This window comes from Coregonus clupeaformis, chromosome 27 (genome assembly GCF_020615455.1).
Source record: "Coregonus clupeaformis isolate EN_2021a chromosome 27, ASM2061545v1, whole genome shotgun sequence".
NCBI classification, from domain to species: domain Eukaryota; kingdom Metazoa; phylum Chordata; class Actinopteri; order Salmoniformes; family Salmonidae; genus Coregonus; species Coregonus clupeaformis.
In genome coordinates, this window is record NC_059218.1 from 32930883 (window position 1) to 32949309 (window position 18427).

The 18427-nt window shown below is 40.3% G+C and overlaps 1 protein-coding gene across 1 annotated transcript in view; it reads left to right on the plus strand.

Moving 5' to 3' along the window:
* Positions 1–824: 824 nt before the first annotated feature.
* The window catches only part of LOC121541815 (transmembrane protein 164), a 54716-nt gene continuing 37113 nt past the window's right edge, over positions 825–18427 (plus strand). The window contains exon 1 of the mRNA XM_041851127.1: positions 825–2056. Within this exon, the coding sequence (XP_041707061.1) occupies positions 1619–2056 (438 nt within the window). The 5' untranslated portion in view covers positions 825–1618. The remainder of the gene's footprint in view (positions 2057–18427) is intronic.

Consider the following 18427-nt stretch of genomic DNA (forward strand, 5'->3'; position numbering starts at 1 on the left):
ATGCTTAACTCTGTTAAATGCGCGTGTGCAATAACTAAATTCGCCCTTGCACAATTCGCCCAAACAACGCACTTTTTTTTTGTTTTAACGTTGACAAAGGGTAACGTCTACAAAACGCAGTCCACTCTGTTTGTTACAGATTTTAGTTTTGGAAACAGAAACTGTATGGAGATCAAATGTTTCATCAATGATAAAATTAGCAGAATGTCTGCCAAAATCCATCTCGCTCCATCTTCTCCCACTGCCGGTCACTGGGCTTCCTCTCATCACCATTTTGGTAGTGAGTGGAAACGCCAACCGGATGCTTCACATTTATACATTCGGTAAAATATCTGCCTCATTGTTCTATATGTGCTGATATGTACCCCTATCACATTTCCGGGGGTCACTTCTTCAGCGGTGATGAAAAACCACTAGAGGGCGAGCCCGCACTTATATTAATGAGGATACTGCGAGAGCAACACCCTATGGATACACCCAGCATAGGTCCATTAAAGTGTCACTTATTGTTGACTGAAATAATGATGATAAACTTTATTTGCACAGCTTAATAGATTGGTTTCCATCTCAAACTACATTTAAAACCTCAATGGTGTTTGCCGCTCTTACCTGACAGGGCAAGCTGTTCCATAAATCCATAACACTGTTGTTAATGTCAATTAATGTTTTTTTTTTTTAACACATCATATCAGATAAAGCAGATTGTAAATGTATTGACATATGTATATACAAATAGGGGTCTAGTAGTTAGGGGTTAACTGAAAGAGGCGGGGTTTATACGCAGCTGTCCCCTAAGTAATTTTCCTAGTCGTGTGTGTAGAGAGGAACGTTGAAATGGGTTTGAAGGAACTTGATGGATAGAGCTAAACTGGTTTGGTGAACAAAGCTACACCATATTATTTAATACAAAATATCAGAAAGAAGACGGCGTTGCAGGCAGCAAGAACTGTATCTTGCAACTCACGTGGACTCGCATATCAGTTGTAATGTAACCAGTTAGTAAGCTACCTCCACACTCGTGCTTGATCGATTGATGTTAAATCTTCGCTAAATAGTGCAACTGGGGACCAACGATGACCTCTCTTGATGAGATATAGCAACAGAAGATCTACAACTGGACTTTTTAGAGAATTTGGTACTATTTATCCTACTGGTAACCATATATTTGGATACTGCTGCCAGCTAACTACTGTAGCTAGCTAACGTTAATTTCTTGCAACTAATTAATAGCTAAACGCCTTAATTGCCACTGCAAATTGGTGACTTGGTCGACATACCGTGCGCTAATCACGTGGTTACTTGTAGGTACAGACATAGCTTTAATGTTGCTACGTGTTTATGTTTATAGTCAATGTTTTAGCTAACCAGATATTATTATTTTCTTATATGAATGTCCACGTTTCCATATTATTGAGAAGCAGCTATAGTTAACTAGCTACTCCCACACTGCAATTTGGTCTCGCACTGACGGCCTCTAAGTTAAAGTCCAGGCAGCTAGCTAGCTGAATCGCTACTAGTACTACGTCTACCTGTCAAGAATAGGAGGCGGTGGCAGCTGTGGTGTACATTTCTGCCTCTTCATTATAGAGATCACTGCCGAGGTGAAATACTGCAGTTCATGTTTCGACAAGAAGTCAGTGTACTATCTTTTATTCCGTCTTGTTCTTACCTTTTCCAAAACGAGAAGAGGAATATGTCTAGATATAACATTTACAGTCTTTTAGACTGGTTGTATGGCGGCGTGGATCCAAAGTTTGAAGGCAACGGGGGCCCAGAATGTGCCGCCTTTCTTGCACCCCAACAACGTATCGGCGAGAGTTTTGTCATGGTTCTGATTTCCATCGTGGAAGTTGCGGTCGCACTGAGAAAAATCAACATTTCTAAAGAACTCAAAGAGATCGCGAAAGATGGTCCAAGGACAAAAGACGACAGTTTGGGCAAGAACCTGTTGCTGGTTGCTCTGTGTATGACGTTTGGAGTGGAGGTTGGATTCAAATTCGCCACCAAGACAGTGATATACCTACTGAATCCTTGTCATGTTATGACCATGCTGCAGGTAAGATTGCTACAAGGCTGGGCAAACTAGGGGCAAACACTTTTTGCAAACATGTATGGTATTATTCACACAGGATTGAAACGTACTTTTAAAGGGGCAATCTGCTGTTGCATGCATACATTTTTGCATTTATACATTAATGATATGTACCCATTAGATTCTTGAAGAATGTAACTTATAAATGACTCATGAGCTTAGTTTAACTGTTGTAACCCATCAGAACCCAAACTATAAGCTTGTTTTACTCCAATGTTTGTAAACAAAGTAAATGTAAACCAACACTATAGCCTCCAAACATGGTTAAAACTATAGTTTTGATATCATGGATGGTCAGTCCTTGCATCCATAGCTCTGTCTTTTAAATATGAGTGGTTACATTTCTACAGCCCCATCCCTCAGCTTTTTTACTGAAACAGGGGATTTGCTATTGTTTCAACGGCTGATTGCCCTTTTAAGTTGCTTTTGTCTTTTGGGGATTCATCTCACAAATTTAAGTGTGAACTGGAGATGGGCCTACAATTTTTTTTGTGTTGAATGTGTATTGAGCATTTCTGTGTAGAGAGTAGACCTACGCAATGTACACTGAACAAAAATATAAACGCAACATGTAAAGTGTTGGTCGCATGTTTCATGAGCTGAAGTAATAGGTCCTAGAAATTTTAGATACGCACTAAAACCTTATTTCGCTCAAATTGTGGACAAATTTGTTTACATCCCTGTTCGTATTTCTCAGTTGCCAAGATAATCCATCCACCTGACAGGTGTGGCAAATCAAGAACTGGCCTCACAACCACAGACCACATGTATGGCGTTGTGTGGGTGAGCGGTTTGCTGATGTCAACGTTGTGAACGGAGTGCCCCATGGTGGGGTTATGGTATGGGCAGTCATTAGCTACAGACAACAAACACAATTTAATTGTATCGATGGCAATTTGAATGCACAGAGATACCGTGACGAGATCCTGAGGCCCATTGTTGTGCCATTCATCTGCCTCAATCACCTCATATTTCAGCATGATAATGCACAGCGCCATGTCGCAAGGATCTGTAAACAATTCCTGGAAGCCGAAAATGTCCCAGTTCTTCAATGGCCTGCATACTCACCAGACATGTCACTCGTTGAGCATGCTTGGGATGCTCTGGATCGACGTGTATGACAGTGTGTTCCAGGTCCCGCCAATATCCAGCAACTTTGCACAGCCATTGAAGAGGAGTGGGACAACATTCCACAGGCCACAATCAACACCCTGATCAACTCTATGCGAAGGATGTGTCGAGCTGCATGAGGCAAATGGTGGTCACACCAGATACTGACTGGTTTTCTGATCCACGCCCCTACCTTTTTTTTAAAGGTATCTGTGACCGACAGATGCATATCTGTATTCCTATTCATGTGAAATCCATAGATTAGGCCCTAATGAATTTATTTCAATTGACTGATTTCCTTATATGAACTGTAACTCAGTATATTCTTTGAAATTGTTGCGTTTTGTTTTTGTTCAGTATACAAAGATTGTCTCTCTCTGTTCCAGCACATTATGCACTATTTGTACAACGGGTGGTTCTAATCCTGAATGCTGATTGGTTAAAACTGCATTCCAGCTGGTGTCTATTCCACAAGTTACCACCGGCTAAATCTATGATGTCAAAATGCCTATTTACTCTGTTCTGACTGCGCAATCCACTGTCTCATTAGCCCAGCCAAGCAAGTTATAAACCTGAGCTCCACTATAAAAAGCATCTAGACATTATCTCACATTTCTTTTAGACTAACATTTAGTTTTCAACAGCGGAGATTTGTATAAACCTTAGTCTGTCTCTCTGACATTTTGCAAAATTGTTTCAATATTCAAATTCGATCTCCAGCTGTCCCATAGTAATGAACGAGTCAGGACTAGACAGACAGGCAGGCAGCATTTCTCAGCTTGTCGAAATCATGAATGAATCAGCTGGCATAATTTTTTATATATATAACACAGTTGAAGTCGGAATTTTACAGACACTTAGGTTGGAGTCATTAAAACTCGTTTTTCAACCACTCCACACATTTCTTGTTAACAAACTATAGTTTTGGCAAGTCAGTTAGGACATCTACTTTGTGCATGACACAAGTAATTTTTCCAACAATTGTTTACAGACAGATTATTTCACTTATAATTCACTGTATCACAATTCCAGTGGGTCAGAAGTTTACATACACTAAGTTGACTGTGCCTTTAAACAGCTTGGTAAATTCCAGCTTCTGATTAGGCTAATTGACATCATTTGAGTCAATTGGAGGTGTACCTGTGGATTTATTTCAAGGCCTTCCTTCAAACTCAGTGCCTCTTTGCTTGACATCATGGGAAAATCAAAAGAAATCAGCCAAGACCTCAGAAAACAAATTGTAGACCTCCACAAGTCTGGTTCATCCTTGGGAGCAATTTCCAAATGCCTGAAGGTACCACGTTCATCTGTACAAACAATAGTACGCAAGTATAAACACCATGGGACCACGCAGCTGTCATACCGCTCAGGAAGGAGACGCGTTCTGTCTCCTAGTGATGAACATACTTTGGTGCGAAAAGTGCAAATCAATCCCAGAACAACAGCAAAGGACCTTGTGAAGATGCTGGAGGAAACCGGTACAAAAGTATCTATATCCACAGTAAAACGAGTCCTATATCGACATAACCTGAAAGGCCGCTCAGCAAGGAAGAAGCCACTGCTCCAAAACCGCCAGCAACATCTCAAGACATCATTCAGGAAGTTAAAGCTTGGTCGCAAATGGGTCTTCCAAATGGACAATGACCCCAAGCATACTTCCAAATTTGTGCCATAATGGCTTAAGGACAACAAAGTCAAGGTATTGGAGTGGCCATCACAAAGCCCTGACCTCAATCCTATAGAACATTTGTGGGCAGAACTGAAAAAGCGTGTGCGAGCAAGGAGGCCTACAAACCTGACTCAGTTACACCAGCTCTGTCTGGAGGAATGGGCCAAAATTCACCCAACTTATTGTGGGAAGCTTGTGGAAGGCTACCCAAAACGTTTGACCCAAGTTAAACAATTTAAAGGCAATGCTACCAAATACTAATTTAGTGTATGTAAAATTCTGATCCACTGGGAATGTGATGAAAGAAATAAAAGCTGAAATAAATAATTCTCTCTACTATTATTCTGACATTTCACATTCTTAAAATAAAGTGGTGATCCTAACTGACCTAAGACAGGGCATTTTTACTAGGATTAAATGTCAGGAATTGTGAAAAACTGAGTTGAAATGTATTTGGCTAAGGTGTATGTAAACTTCCGACTTCAACTGTGTGTGTATATATATATATATGAAATGTCTATTTATAAAAGGTAAAACGAAAGGAAGTGCAGCTACTGTAGTTTGCAGTCTTTCCAGCTTCAGTTTGAAGTGATTGTGTTAGCTGTGTTGTTGGCTAGCTCCTCTGAACAAGTGTCCTGACGAGTGAGTGCATTTTCTCTGGCAACCGAACCAATAGAAAGGACGACCAGCCATCTTGGGTAGCAACCCTAGATTTATGTCGGAACTATATCTTGTGGAAGGATGAAATAGTAATAATAAATTGATCAAAATCATATTTTGATTGAAAATGTGTCAATCATTATTTGAATATGTTGGTAATCCGTTGTATAAAAGTGATAATGCCCTCGAAGCCGGTGTTTTTCGACTTCGTCTTGGGCCTATTGTGTACTGATTCAGGAACATCTTTCATGTGGCTATGGCGATCCCTATGTAGTTTACAACGGAACCCGTCTTTACTTGCAGTGGCATCCAGAAAGATCATATCACTTATGAACGCATTAGTGATGGGGGAAATTGTGAAATCAAAGTGATGTGTTTTAGTAGGAAGAAACATTCCTTAACCAGTGAAAGCTGCAAGCACAATCTGACATGGGAAGCCAATTCACTAGCCTCTCCCTATTACTTGACTTATCATGTTGTAGCTTCAACTAAGGGAGTCCCGATGGTGAGGAGGGGACTAGAGAGATACACATGGTGAAGAAAAGGAATAGAGAGAAACCCCTGAGGGGAGGGTGTATGTATCTTGACTAGCTGCCCACCTGGTACACAATGAGGGGTTTGTTTTTCAGTCAGCCTCAGTCCGAAAATGAGGTGTGGGCAGTGTGTGTCTGCTGAACCACAGCCAACAACATTTGGAGAGCACTCAACACAGTTTGTTGAGAAGGTGGGGGCTCATCTGTTGTAATGTTGTGCATGAGTATCCCCCTCTTCCCAAAGGGGTGCACTGTAATTGTCTGATTTTATCCCACTCAAATTAACTGTGAGAGGATCATGTCAAATCATGTAATGGGCAATGTCACCAGTTTCAGATCATTGAACAGAAAAGGGGCATGTTATGATGACAATACTGCAGTCATCAAGAAAGTCTGTTTTATTGGGCACTGAAGCCCAAGGCTATCCAAAGTGTGAACGGAAAGATTGCTTAGAACTCACTTGTTGCTAGGTGTAAGTGAGGACTTGGTGGACTGTATATTCTTTAGGTTAGGTTTTACTTCATGTGTTTGCTCCCGTGTGCTGGTAAGGGCACAGATGACAGAAAGGTAAGATTCCAGGTGAGGTGCTTTAATAACGCTGAATATCCACAGGCACAGAACAGCACAGTACAGTGCATTATGTATGGATGGGCTAAGGCACTTAGTGGTCTGGCAACTTGCTTCAACCAAAGTTTGTGTGTGTGTGGTCTGCAAGTAAAGAGAGAAATAAAGATACAATAGTGATTGACAGAATACAATCCAATTCACATCTCTTATAAACAATATGCATGGCTATAACATGACTATGATGACTTAATGCTATACAGGACCATACAGCGCAATACAAGGTGACTGTGACTGCACTAATTGAGATCAAAGGGGTGCCGCCACACGTGTACTACAAGGCATAGTGCCATCATCTTCAGTACAAGGCTACAACTGCACAATGAACTTGAATACCTCTAAACGGTGAATTACAATGTAATACCCGTATAATGATGTACCATACACCTATACAATTACAGGGCATATAAACAACGCACTGGGGGACATTATCCTCTACAAATACAGGGTTAAATGTCCGAAATGATATGACAACCTAACCAGAGCTAGCCAGCTCACAATAGCTAGCTCGCAGAAGAAACTACTAATTAGCATAACCATAAATATGACATTATCGTAAGAGTGCATCTTCAGACATAAACACCTGAAAGATATGAAATATGTACTTACATATCAACAAGGACGCACACTGGCCTTGGCTAACACAATGAAAGCTAACTGTTGGGAAAACAAAAGGATGGCTGGAACTTACTCTCAATTTACTTCTCTCAAGCTGATCTTCTCTAAGATGGAGATTGCCCAGCATGCTCTGCTCCACTTCACGGGTGGGTGGAGCTACAGCTCTGATATAATTAACTACCATTAATGATATGATTAACTACAAATACTTCACAGCCTTTTGTACGCTAGGGCTGACCCCATTTAGTCGACTGGTTGATTTGTTTGGTCGATAAGCAAAAAAATTATAATGTCATGGTGTACAAGACACCTGTCTGATTGGCGCCTGTCTGGAGTGGACTGATCCATTGTGGAGACTGTTGGGATGGCACTGTCTATCAGTCTAAGACGTGCTACTGAAATTGTATATGGTTCTATTAAGTAAGACCAATGGTGCAAAAATTATATTTTATAACATGCGCTTTCTCCCGCGTTGGATATTGGTCGCTGTCCACGGTTCTGAAACGCATAAGCGCACAGTTGAATTGGTGCCTTTTCCTAGACCATGTTGCAATGTGCATAATAGCAAAGTTAACCAGCATATTGGTGTGGAGAACAATGTGGCGGAGGCAGCAGCAGAGTTAGGAGACGAGAACAGCCCTTGCCTTAATTAATTGTCTCGAAGAAAAGTGAGGAGAGAGGAAACCTCAACTTAATTAGGTCTATAATCAATAGCCTAACTGTTGAATGTGCATGGCTTTATAAGTCATTCATATATATATATATCTAAAGAAATAAGACAGATCCTCCTTCTTTTGAATGTTTGGTTGATAGCCTACTTATTCCGTGAGCACCAAGCCTCACGCAACAAATTTGGCTGTTTTAAATCTTTGCTATGCTGTAAGAAAGGCTTTACTTTTTTGTTGTTAGACCAGCCTCTGGTATTATTTATTTAGTGTTTACGTTGTTCCATATTGTCAAATTTATATTTATAATAATAACCCTCATTTTCCCTTGATCTCCATATTGTTATTATTATTATAATCATCATTATAATTAATGTCATTATCGTTAGTAAGCTTAGTATAGTAGCCATGTATAACCACCATCGCGCTGTAGGCCTAAGAGTGCATCCTGTTTAGTCTTAATTAAGGCTGGGCAACTTCATTTGAATTTGTTTTTGCGCGATATTCCAAATGCCTGTATCGCAGAATCAAGGTTTTTTATTTTACGTTTTATTAGTGTTTATGTCCGCTTGTTCTCATGTCTTTTTGGTCTAGTCTCGTTCGCTCCTTCTGTGCTGTGCACCTTCCCATTTACACCAAATATCTGTATATAATGACGAGATGCTCATTTCTCCGCCCTAACATTGGGAGTCGTTTTCCCAACGGCAGGAAGGCAGGCAACAAGCTTAGGTTCAAAATAAGCTCATAGAAACGCATTGGCTTATTTTGGACAGATTCTGGTGAGAGTGAAACCTCTTGCTTTGCCCCTTTCTCCCAAGCCCCTCCCTCTACCACTCACAACAACGAAGATGAGAGATCACTTCTTCCTCTCTGACAAACGGTTTCAACTCGCTATTTGCATTTGAGGTTTGGTCCAACAGAATCGGTCATATGGACACCGAAACACATGGAGACATTTATTTTACTGTAAGGAGGAGAAGTTAACCTTTCGAACCATACCCTGTATATGTTTCAACGCCTCAAATTTCGAGCAGACACTACTAAAACAGATGTACCAATTAACATTCATTCTGGAAAATGAATGCTCAGTTTGTCAGCGTGCATTACGTGACCACGTATCGCTAGCAGCATTTTAGTCAAATAAAGATATTTATACTAGCTGTTTAGTCTGTGTTTTATAAATGTGCAATAAGCATAAAACAATTTATAAAGGAATTGGCAACTCGTTCTCATTCTGAGAAATAAGGTAGGTCACTTCATTTCAACATCTGAACAAAGTGGACAGGCTAGCATGCTGTTCAAACAGTTGGAGATGGACAGAAGGTTGTGTTTATAAACAATTCAACTGTTTTGCCTCGTTAGCTGAATTCAGAGCTTGTGAAATTATACCTAGATCCAAGTTTGGCTAAATTTGAAATATAAATATTAGCTGGCTACTCACTAGCACGTGGGCTTGTGCTTGAGAGATTGTTTGTGAGACCGGTGTTCATTTTCTATAATGCCTGCTACATTATTAGTGAATGTGCGTTATGCATAGTTCTGGTTAAATTTGTAACAAAAAGGGCATTTTTATAGACAGACCTGAAAGCCAGATCAGTGATTATTGCAAAAAAAAATGCAGGTACAACTTTTTTGGATAAAATAATTACATTATTAGTGGGTCTTATGATTGTGGAAGGCGTATATTCAGCCTAGGTATAATTTCACAAGCTCTGAATTCATTAGATTATTGCTGACTGTTTTAAATGCAGTGTATTTGACCTTTTTTAATTGTACAACAAAGCTTATTTAAAGAAAATATTTGAAAAATCAAGATATATCAAGATATATATATATATATATATATATATATATATATATATATATATATATATATATATATATATATATATATATAGTGAATCGCCCATACATTTTAAAAAATCGATATGAGTTTTATGCCATATCGCCCAGACCTAGTCTTAATATTGTAACGTAGGCCTACATTTCAATATAATCTACTGTATCAATCAATCACTTATTAGTTAATGTCATCACACAGCATACGAGTCATTCATGATGTGAAATGCAATCAAGCATTTTAGTTAAAAAATTAAATAACAAAGCAACCATTGAATAATTAGCATAAACAATAAATAGGCCTAAACCGTCCCATTTCGGAAATTGCATTCACTAATGAACGCGACTGTTTTTAGTCTTTGCTGTAATAAAGGCTTTAAAAATATAAAAACGTTACAACAGACTCTCTGGTGCGCCTATCATTTATTTAGTGTTTACATTGTTCTAAATGGTCAGAGAAATTGTAATCTAACAGCCCTTGTTTGGCACACATAGGCCTAATATGCAAGCAACGCTTGATCCATACCTTATTTTTCTTGATCTCCAGTATTTTCCACAACTAGTCAAATTCATTCCACACATCTAACTTCCCCTTTACCTCCTGCGCAACCAGTAAACATTCCCCCGTTTCGAGGTTATTTGTCACGTCCTCTGCATTCACTGTGTCCTCTGCATTTCACGTGTTACGGTGTTCAGAGTTTGTTATAACCAATTTATTGATGTGATAATGATATGCTATAGGTCAGGCCCTATTGGTCACATGCATGCGAAGCATACGTGTGTCACGTAAAGAGAGCAAGGTTTGAGGGAATAGGGAATGTTTTTCCAAAACAATTTAGGGATTTCGGTAACAACTTTCCAGTCAGAAATGGCTGTAATTATGTTGCAGCTTCAGCAACACAGACAGCACTATACACACTGATGTTCTGTGGTGGTCGCTGCAGCAGGGAGGAGAGAGAGAGACAACGGGTGCTAGTCACAGTCACTCTCTCTTTTTGTTGTTGTTCGCGGAAAGTATTCAGACCCCTTGACCTTTTCCATATTTTGTGTTACAGCCTTATTCTAAAATGGATTAAATTGTTTCTTCCCCTCATCAATCTACACACTACTCCATAATGACAAAGCAAAAACCGTTTTTTTGAAATTTTAGCAAATGTATCAAATAAAATAAAAATCACATTTACATAAGTATTCAGACCCTTTACTCAGTACTTTGAAGCACCTTTGGCAGTGAGTACAGCCTCAAGTCTTCTTGGGTATGACGCTACAAGCTTGGCACACCTGTATTTGGGGAGTTTCTCCCATTCTTCTCTGCAGATCCTCTCAAGCTCTGTCAGGTTGGATGGGGAGCGTCGCTGCAAAGCTATTTTCAGGTCACTGCAGAGATGTTCAATCGGGTTAAAGTCCGGGCTCTGGCTCGATCCCTCAAGGACATTCAGAGACCTGTCCCGAAGCCACTCCTGCCTTGTCTTGGCTGTGTGCTTAGGGTCGTTGTCCTGTTGGAAGGTGAACCTTCACCCCAGTCTGAGGTCCTGAGCGCTCTGGAGCAGGATTTCATCAAGGATCTCTCTGTACTTTGCTCCGTTCATCTTTCCCTCGATCCTGACTAGTCTCCCTGCCGCTGAAAAATATCCCCACAGCATGATGCTGCCACCATGCTTCACCGTAGGGGTGGTGCCAGGTTTCCTCCAGACGTGCTGCTTGGCATTCAGGACAAAGAGTTCTATCTTGGTTTCATCAGACCAGAGAACTTTAAGTGCCTTTTGGCAAACTCCAAACGGGCTGTCATGTGCCTTTTCCTGAGGAGTGGCTTCCGTCTGGCCTCTCTACCATAAAGGCCTGATTTGGTGGAGTGCTGCAGAGATGGTTGTCTTTCTGGATGGTTCTCCCATCTCCACAGAGGAACTTTGGAGCTCTGGCAGCGTGACCATCGGGTTGTTGGTCACCTCCCTGACCAAGGCCCTTCTCCCCTGATTGCTCAGTTTGGCTGGGCTGCCAGCTCAAGGAAGAGTCTTGGTGGTTCCAAACTTCTTCCATTTAAGAATGATGGAGGCCACTGTGTTCTTGGGGACCTTCAATGCTGCAGATGTTTTTTGGTACCCTTCCCCAGATCTGTATATTGACACAATCCTGTCTCGGAGCTCTACGGACAATTCTTTCGACCTCATGGCTTCATTTTTGCTCTGACATGCACGGTCAACTGTGGGACCTTTTATATAGACAGGTGTGTGCCTTTCCAAATCATGTCCAATCAATTGAATGTACCACAGGTGGACTCCAATCAAGTTGTAGAAACATCTCAAGGATGATCAATGGAAACAGGATGCACCGGAGCTCAATTTCGAGTCTCATAGCAAGGGGTCTGAATACTTATGCAAATAAGGTATTTCTGTTTTTTATTTGTAATACATTTGAAAAAATGTCTAAACCTGTTTTCGCTTTGTCATTATGGGGTATTGTGTGTCGATTGATGAGGGAAAATAATTTAATCAATTTTAGAATAAGGCTGTAACGTAACTGTGGAAAAAGTCAAGGGGTTGAATACTTTCCGAATGCACTGTATAAATGTTTTTTTTTTTCTTTAACAGGCTATGTACCTCCTCCAGTGTTTAAAAAAAATAAGCATTTACATCAAGCAAAGTGAGTGCAGTCTAATCTTTTAAATTTGTACGATTCTGATTGTACCAATGGCCAACAGGCATATCTATGCAATCAGTCACTGATGACTGTATATGAAGCACCTTTTCACAGGCTGCCAACTGTTTGACTGTTTATCTGGCTTGTTTGCCCTAGACCAATATTTGTCTGGTAAATAAGGAGTAGTCGTAGTTCTCCCCCGCTCCTAGAGACTACTGGGAGATGCCTTTCACTGCCAGTTCCACTTACCGTTTACCATTCTGGAAACTCCTTGTTTCCTGGTCAATGTTAGTTACAGGTCTGCGCTGTGGCCTCTCATTAGCATCCGTCTAGTCAGTCTCTGGAAAAATATTAGCTGCTTTGACCATTATTGTGGAGTTAGTTGGAGGTTTTGCATGCAAAGGAACAGTGGATTCTTCTGCTGTGAAGTTTGCTATAGAACAGTGTTTCTCAACTGGTTTTGCTTTGGGACCCAAATTGAACCAGGTTGTCTCAGTTGCGAGCCAATATTTGCATCTTTATTAATTCATTTTTATGCCAAAATACGATCTGGAAAACTATTTTTAATCCTATATTGATACTAAATGTAGCAGTTATGTACAACATTCCCACCTTTTTCATTGTCAATAATTAAATGTTGGCCATATTGTTCATGAAGAATGTTAATAAGTTCACTGGTTTGAGACCACAAAATCAACCAAATCCGCTAAATAGCTCTGCTAATAGCTCTGTATTAAAAATACTGTGATTGAAGGAAAATAGTTCAGAGATTAAATTATACGTTTTTTAGGTTCATTATAATTTCTACACACTTTCTACCTGGTTTTAGTTGTTTAGACTGGAGTATCCCCCCCACACTTTTCTCAAAGTATTTTTGTATTTTATTTTTTACTCTGACACCCACGACCCATTCTAAATCTCCTGCGGGGTCGAGACCCACCAGTTGAGAATCTCTGCTATAGAATAGATGCAGCAACGACAACAACTAGGCTTGGCCGGTATACCAGGGTATTTTGGAAAAAGCCACGATGGTATTCCAATACCATTTAAACTATTTATTTTGAAGTTTTTTTTACATTTTAATATTTGTAGCTGCATTCTAAGTAAATACCTGCAGTCAACTTGTGCAATACATTAGGAGACAAAGAAGATCACGATTTCAGAGGTAATGCCTAAACTTAACCTTAAACTCTTAGAAGTTTGGAACAACTTCGACATTTTGCATTTGAGAAACATGGATGAACGTCTAATTCTGATGTGAGACTGTGAAAGCTTGTTGGAACACTATATTTAGCTGCCACTCATGAGCTATGCAGACTTGCAGAGGTGATTGGGGAGTGCCAGAGGCCTATGAAAACATAACGTTCTCCTGCTAGTGCAAACCAATTCTATCCATTTGCGTTCATGTCAAATGATTGCCAAATCACTCGGTAAATCTACCTTAAATGTCAAAGCTGTAGGGCTGTCGCCGACAAAAAAAAGAAAAGTTATTCGACCGAGAGTTGTCTGTTCTTTCGACTAATCGATTGGTCGAAATTTTAAAACGTGTATTTTTCCATATATAGACACATCCTATTTGTTTTAATCAAATCAGCTATATGCACTGAGCTTGTTTGATTAAACAATTAAGACAGAAATGTCTGAACGCAATTGATTTGATTGTGCCGGGCTCAGACTTGCTGCGCTTTGTTTAAAAAAATGACAGCTAGTGACTGTGACTAGCACCCGTTGTGTCGCTCTCCTCCATGCTGCAGTGACCACCACAGAACATCAGTTTTTATCGCGCTGTCCGTGTTGCTGAAGCTGCAACATAATTACAGCCAATTCTGACTGCAAAGTCCTGTTACCGAAATCCCACTTTTGTTTAGAAAAACATGACCTATTTCCTCAACCCTTGCTCTCTACGTGACATGTATGCATCGCATGCACGTGACCAATAGGGTCTGACCTATAGCATATCATTATCACATCAATAAATTGGTTATAACAAACTCTGAACACCGTAACACATGTCAGCAAAATGGATGCAGAGGACATGACAAATAAACTCGAAATGGGAGAATGTTTACTGGTTGCTCAGGAGGTAAAGAGGAAGTCGGATGTGTGTAATAAATTTGACTAGTTGTGGAAAATACTGGAGATCAAACAAAGAAGGTAAGTAGCAAGTGCTGCGTGCCTTTTGTGTATGCCAACCAGGTGCTGTTAAATTATATTGTAATCTTTCTCACAGTTTGGAACAATGTAAACATAACAAAATAAATTATAAGCATACCAGATAGTCTGTTGTAAAGTTTTTTTGTTAAGCCTTCATAGTCTCATTCATTCGTGAATGCAATTTCCCAAAATGTAATGGTTTATTTATTGTTTTCGCAAATTATTCCAAGGGTCGCATTATTTTAAAACTAAAATGCTTGATTGCATTTCAAATCATGAATGACTCTTATGCTGTGTGATGACATGAATGAATGAATGATTGATTGATACAGTAGCCTATGTAACTATTGAAATTATAGGCCTAAGTAAGTTACGGTATTAAGACTGAACAGGATGCGCTCTTAGGCCTACAGCTCGATGGTGGTTATACAAGACTGCTATACTAAGCCTACTAATAATAATGACATATACTTGTTATTATGATGATCATAACAATGAGATCAAGAAAAAGGAGGGTTATTATTATTAAATATTATTTTTGTAAACATGAAATAAATTATAAATAATACCAGAGGCTGTTCTAACGAAAAACAAGTGTACAGCCTTTATTACAGCATAGAAAATATTAAAAACAGCAGAATTTGTGAAATTGTTTATCCGACATGATGTGTTGTGATTGCGTGAGGCTTGGTGCTCACGGAATCAGTAGGCTATTAAACAAACACTCAAATGGGCAACAGAAGCAGGATCTGTCTTATTTCTGTAGATAGCCTATACAGTGGGGAAAAAAAGTATTTAGTCAGCCACCAATTGTTAAAAAGATGAGAGGCCTGTAATTTTCATCATAGGTACACGTCAACTATGACAGACAAAATGAGAAAAAAATCCAGAAAATCACATTGTAGGATTTTTAATGAATTTATTTGCAAATTATGGTGGAAAATAAGTATTTGGTCAATAACAAAAGTTTCTCAATACTTTGTTATATACCCTTTGTTGGCAATGACACAGGTCAAACGTTTTTATGTAAGTCTTCACAAGGTTTTCACACACTGTTGCTGGTATTTTGGCCCATTCCTCCATGCAGATCTCCTCTAGAGCAGTGATGTTTTGGGGCTGTCGCTGGGCAACACGGACTTTCAACTCCCTCCAAAGATTTTCTATGGGGTTGAGATCTGGAGACTGGCTAGGCCACTCCAGGACCTTGAAATGCTTCTTACGAAGCCACTCCTTCGTTGCCCGGGCGGTGTGTTTGGGATCATTGTCATGCTGAAAGAACCAGCCACGTTTCATCTTCAATGCCCTTGCTGATGGAAGGAGGTTTTCACTCAAAATCTCACGATACATGGCCCCATTAATTCTTTTCTTTACACGGATCAGTCGTCCTGGTCCCTTTGCAGAAAAACAGCCCCAAAGCATGATGTTTCCACCCCCATGCTTCACAGTAGGTATGGTGTTCTTTGGATGCAACTCAGCATTCTTTGTCCTCCAAACACGACGAGTTGAGTTTTTACCAAAAAGTTCTATTTTGGTTTCATCTGACCATATGACATTCTCCCAATCCTCTTCTGGATCATCCAAATGCACTCTAGCAAACTTCAGACGGGCCTGGACATGTACTGGCTTAAGCAGGGGACACGTCTGGCACTGCAGGATTTGAGTCCCTGGCGGCGTAGTGTGTTACTGATGGTAGGCTTTGTTACTTTGGTCCCAGCTCTCTGCAGGTCATTCACTAGGTCCCCCCCGTGTGGTTCTGGGATTTTTGCTCACCGTTCTTGTGATCATTTTGACCCCACGGGGTGAGATCTTGCGTGGAGCCCCAGATCGAGGGAGATTATCAGTGGTCTTGTATGTCTTCCATTTCCTAATAATTGCTCCCACAGTTGATTTCTTCAAACCAAGTTGCTTACCTATTACAGATTCAGTCTTCCCAGCCTGTTGCAGGTCTACAATTTTGTTTCTGGTGTCCTTTGACAGCTCTTTGGTCTTGGCCATAGTGGAGTTTGGAGTGTGACTGTTTGAGGTTGTGGACAGGTGTCTTTTTTATACTGATAACAAGTTCAAACAGGTGCCATTAATACAGGTAACGAGTGGAGGACAGAGGAGCCTCTTAAAGAAGAAGTTACAGGTCTGTGAGAGCCAGAAATCTTGCTTGTTTGTAGGTGACCAAATACTTATTTTCCACCATAATTTGCAAATAAATTCATTAAAAATCCTACAATGAGAATTTTTTTCTCCAGAAAATCACAATTTGTCTGTCATAGTTGACGTGTACCTATGATGAAAATTACAGGCCTCTCTCATCTTTTTAAGTGGGAGAACTTGCACAATTGGTGGCTGACTAAATACTTTTTTTCCCCACTGTATATGGATGATTTTATAAAGCCAGGCACATTCAACAGTTAGGCTATTGATTATAGACCTAATTAAGTTGGGGTTTCCTCAATCCTCACTTTTCTTAGACAATTAAGGCAAGGACTGTTTCCTCGTCTCCTAACTCCCCTGCTGCCTCTGCCGCATTGTTCTCAACACCAATATGCTGGTTAACTTTGCTATTATGCACATAGCAACATGGTCTAGGAAAAGGCGCCAATTCAACAGTGCACTGATGTTTCAGAACCGCAGAACCATTGTGTGTGTATATACACTACCGTTCAAAAGTTTGGGGTCACTTAGAAATGTCCTTGTTTTCCATGAAAACATACATGAAATTAGTTTAAATAGGAAATATATCAAAATGAATAGGAAATGTAGTCATTGACAAGGATAGAAATAATGATTTTTAATTGAAATAATAGTGTCCTTCAAACTTTGCTTTCATCAAAGAATCCTCCATTTGCAGCAATTACAGCCTTGCAGACCTTTTGGCATTCTAGTTGTCAATTTGTTGAGGTAATCTGAAGAGATTTCACCCCATGCTTCCTGAAGCACCTCCCACAAGTTGGATTGGCTTGATGGGCACTTCTTACGTACCATACGGTCAAGCTGCTCCCACAACAGCTCAATAGGGTTGAGATCCGGTGACTGTGCTGGCCACTCCATTATAGACAGAATACCAGCTGACTGCTTCTTCCCTAAATAGTTATTGCATAGTTTGGAGCTGTGCTTTGGGTCATTGTCCTGTTGTAGGAGGAAATTGGCTCCAATCAAGCGCCGTCCACGGGGTATGGCATGGCGTTGCAAAATGGAGTGATAGCCTTCCTTCTTCCAAGAAGGGGCGGCAGGTAGCTTAGTGGTTAAGAGCGTTGTGCCAGTAACCGAAAGGTTGTTGGTTCTAATCCCCGAGCCGACTAGGTGAAACATCTGTCGATGTGCCCTTGAGCAAGGCACTTAACCCTAATTGCTCCTGTTAGTCGCTCTGGATAAGAGCGTCTGCTAAATGACTAAAATGTAAATGTAAACAAATATATTTTGCAGGTGCCTTTTCATTCATTTTTTACCCTGTACAAATCTCCCACTTTACCACCACCAAAGCACCCCCAGACCATCACATTGCCTCCACCACGCTTGACAGATGGCATCAAGCACTCCTCCAGCATATTTTCATTTGGTCTGCGTCTCACAAATGTTGTTCTTTGTGATCCAAACACCTCAAACTTCGATTTGTCTGTCCATAACACTTTTTCCCAATCTTCCTCTGTCCAGTGTCTGTGTCCTTATGCCCATCTTTTCATGTTCTTATGCCCATCTTTTCTTTTTATTGGCCAGTCTGAGATATGGCTTTTTCTTTGCAACTCTGCCTAGAAGGTCAGCATCCCGGAGTCGCCTCTTCACTGTTGACGTTGAGACTGGTGTTTTGCGGGTACTATTTAATAAAGCTGCCAGT